The sequence below is a fragment of the Dipodomys ordii genome, unplaced genomic scaffold, assembly GCF_000151885.1.
Source record: "Dipodomys ordii isolate 6190 unplaced genomic scaffold, Dord_2.0 Scaffold13670, whole genome shotgun sequence".
NCBI lineage: Eukaryota > Metazoa > Chordata > Mammalia > Rodentia > Heteromyidae > Dipodomys > Dipodomys ordii.
In genome coordinates this window covers 89-4,056 of record NW_012280882.1, presented here as the reverse complement: position 1 = coordinate 4,056, position 3,968 = coordinate 89, and the positions used below count along the sequence as shown (strand labels likewise).

The 3,968-nt window shown below is 40.8% G+C and overlaps 1 protein-coding gene across 1 annotated transcript; it reads right to left on the bottom strand.

Annotated features, from left to right (window-relative positions):
• Nucleotides 1-149: 149 nt before the first annotated feature.
• Nucleotides 150-3,422, bottom strand: LOC106002553 (long-chain-fatty-acid--CoA ligase 5-like; the record flags this gene model as incomplete). Its single annotated transcript, XM_013037415.1, has 5 exons — nucleotides 150-248; nucleotides 803-876; nucleotides 2,110-2,161; nucleotides 2,244-2,276; nucleotides 3,244-3,422. Coding segments are annotated over 5 exons (437 nt in total), but the record flags the coding sequence as incomplete, so codon positions are not given.
• Nucleotides 3,423-3,968: the final 546 nt, after the last annotated feature.

Here is a 3,968-nt window from a genome sequence, read left to right as displayed (position 1 = left end):
CTGCAATGCTTGGTAAGAAATGTATGCATTATCCTGCCCATGTAATTGTAACCCCTCTGTACAGTATGTTCACAAATAAAAAATAAATAAAAAAAAGAGATTATGGCAAGGCAAAAAAAAAAGATAGAATCCCCCTTTTTACACACATGCTAGAAACACAGGATATTCACCTGTACAATCCTCTCAAACATATGAGCCAAGGGGAGGTAGGATATGGTCACATCATCAGGAGTAGGCTGGAAAACATGCTATGGATCAGAAAACAAAGAGGAGATAATGATGGATTAATACCAAATCTCTCTTATGGAGATCTAAAAACCACCCCTGCTTAGGGCTCCCACAGTGTACCACATACTAGATAACTCTTAGGCACTGCTTTGAACTAGGCAGAGTGTTGAGATTTGCAGTAATCCTAGAAGAGTGAGGCTTAAATGTACAGTTCTGCCAATAAGACTAAAATAGGGTTTGCCCACCCTTACAACTTAGGCCTTTAGCTTGTTTTTCTTTCTCTTCTCTGCCTCTTCTAACTTTAAGAACTTTAAATCTTATATCTGGGTTTTTTTTTGTCGGTTGTGGGGGCTGAACTCTGGGCCTGAGCACTGTCCCTCAGCTCTTCACCTCAAGGCTAGAGCCCTACCACTTGAGCCATAGTGCCACTTCCTGTTTTTTTCTGCTTAAGTGGTACTGAGGAATTGAACCCAGGGCCTCATGCATGTGAGGCAAGCACTCTACCACTGAGCCACCATCCCAGCCCTCTGATTTACATTTTTAACCAGTGTTTATTTTTCAATTGACCACTGACCTCCAGACATTTGAGAAAACCAGCAGTGTTTGAAGCAATATTTTGATGAGTTAGGATAGCTCCTTTGGGATTACCTGTAGGAAACATGTAGAGAGAAAAATCTTTTATGTGATTAATTGTAGCTTTTGGCCTTGAAATTGAAGAAGCTAGATTCAGCCAGGCACCAGTGGCTCCTGTATGTAATCCTAACTATTCAGGAGGCTCAGATCTGGGGATTGAGGTTCAAGGCTAGTCTAGGCAGATAATTCAAGAGACTCATCTTCAATTAACCAGCAAATTAACCTGGAAGTGGAAGTGTGGTTTAAATGGTAGAGTATCAGCCTTGAGTGGAAAAAGTTGAGCAAAACAGAAAGGCTCTGAGTTCAAGTCTCAGTGCCAGCAACAAATTAAAAAGAAGCTAGATTCAATTAGTTCTGTTTAGACAGTTAAGAGATTTGTATGCCACCAGGTCTCTGTGGATGCATATGCCTCTGTTTAGGAATGATTAATGTCCCCAAGGATTCTACTACTCAATGCACCATTGCTACTCAATACCACTCAGAGCACTGCCCCAAGCTCAGATAGCAACACAGTCAATGTTGCTACTCATATGTTGCTACTTTCTTATGCCACTTAGATGGAATATTATTACTTAGTAATATTGTTATAAATCTTTAAAAACCAGGCATACTGGAATGACTGTAATTGTAGATTATCATGTACCATATTAAAAGGGATGAAGTCTCCTATGAGATGAACATAATCATCTCCTATGAGAATGTACAAACATCTGTGGAGAAATGTCTTTAGGTTATGCTGATACTCTGGTTGAAAGAAATCATCTCAATGGGGTTGAATTGCTTAGAGTTTTAGGTGGAGAAAAAGAGCAACTTTCTGATGTTGTCTTTAAAATCCCTGAAATTCATTAGCATGTAAATACCTCCTTGTGTATTGAATAAAGGTTATTTTTACTTATGCTTGTGTTGTTTTTCTTTTTGTTTTTGCCAGTCCTGGGGTTTGAACTCGGGGTCTAGGCACTGTCCCTGAGCTTCTTTTGCTCCAACGTAGCACTCTACCATTTAAGCCACCATGCCACTTCTGGCCTTTCCTGTTTATGTGACACTGAGGAATCAAACCCAGGGCTGCATGCATGCTAGGCACGCACTCAGCCACATTCCAGCCCATGTTTGTGTTTTTCTATTTGGGAATCTTTAGGATGAAGACCCAAGGAGAGGGCCGATGGCAGCACTTGTGCATCAGTGTGCCAGTATCCAGGTACTCAAGGCTCACAATTCAGGGGGCTCTGGCAGGGCCTCATGGACACTGACCTGTGGTTCCACTGGTGAAACAAATGATGCTTGTGTCTTCTGGGTTTGGAGGCTGGAGAAAGAAGCACAAGGTCTTAGACTACCATCTCCTTTGAGAGTGGACAAAACTCACATTCAGGGAGAGGAAAACTTACCACGGGTTTTCTGAAGTTTTCCTTGCCTAGATTCTACATGAAGAAGAAACAAAGAAAGAAAGACATTTGTTAAGGAAATACCAAAATTTCAACCTGGAACAGGCCCAGAAGCCAGAAGCCAATATGGAGGTATAATAGAGATCCCCACTCCCAGAGAAACTTTATGTGCCTCTAGAACAGCCTAAAGAAGGCAGACCCTAAATTGTTAAGCTTCCCATGGTCTTTTTAAATATTAAATCACCTAGAACCATAACTAATCCTTCTTTGAATAATATGAACAGTTAACATTTCAGGGCCTACAAGTTATCAATCATTTGCTTGGGCAATTTACATACACTAGATCATTTAAGGCTTCCCAATGCATCTGTGAGATGGAGACTATCTTTATTAATATCTTATGAATGGGGAAATAGCAATGTGAGGTCATAACACAATGCCACATAAGTAACAGATGTGGGAGTAGCATATAACCTCAGGCAGCTTGACTCCAGGAAGTATATCCTTAATGATTACAAAACTCTCTGTTCATAATTCTCAGAAGTGTATATGCTGCCCACAAAACTTTCTCCATCTCTAGCATGATGTATGTATGTGGGGGAGGGGCACGTGCGCATGCGCGCATGTGAATGTGTGTGTGACAGTAGTGGGGCTTGAACACTTCTAGGTTGTTGTTGTTGGGTTTTTTGTTGTTGTTGTTGTTAATTGCAAGTAAAAGTCTCATGAACTTTTCTACCTGGGCTGGTTTTGAACTCTCATTCTCAAATCTCAGCCTCCTGATTAGCTAGGATCACAGATGTGAGCGACCAGTCACTCGGCATCTGGCATAAACCTTCGATTTGCTCCCCCAAATAAATCTTTCTCCAAGTTTCTTAACATGAGTCTGATTTACTCCTTGCACGCCACTATTGATAAGAGCTCAGTGCTTTTGTGCAAATATCCTGAAACTTGTTCTTGGTGTTGGACCATTGTCCATTTCCAAGGCTGAGTTTCAGGCTCATACCTCAGCATCAGACATGGATAAGACCTCAACTCCACATTTCTCTCCTCTCTCTTTCAGATCATCATCAAAGGGGTCCATGAGGATGATCATCTTCAGGCCTGGGGTATGGCCCTTTTCCACATTCTCTATCAGCCCCAAAGCCTTCTGGGGTGTATCACAGATGACAGTAGGGATATCAGCTGAAAGCAGAAACAGGGAGAGATCACCATCCTGCTCTGTGAAAGACCTCATTGCTTTTCAATGAGGAGAAATTAACATTTTTCAGTGCTATTGAGACACCAAAGGAGATTATATGTACAAATCAGATTTATAGCGAACAACCTGAACATTCCATTGGTGATAACTGAACTTAATTAAATGGAAATGCATAGTTCTGCCTGCTACCAACACATTTTACAGTATCTAGAACAGCCATGGAATTCCTCCTGTTTGATAAGTCATCTAGAAAGTTTGCATGAACCACTGAGATGTGATTCCGTTGACATGTTTTATTCTGAGGAGGGGAGGAGAGACTCAAAGAGGAAGGAGAAGACATTTCTGATTCCAAATCTTAGCATTTTGTATGACACTGTTTGCATAATATGGTGTCTACCTTTCCAATGAGTGTACTCAATCTACTATTTCAGCAACAAAAACTAACATCTTGGATATCAGTGGGCTATTACTTGCCCCACTGATCTTGGTTATGTTTTTCTAACAATGTCATTTCTTTTTTTTATTATTTT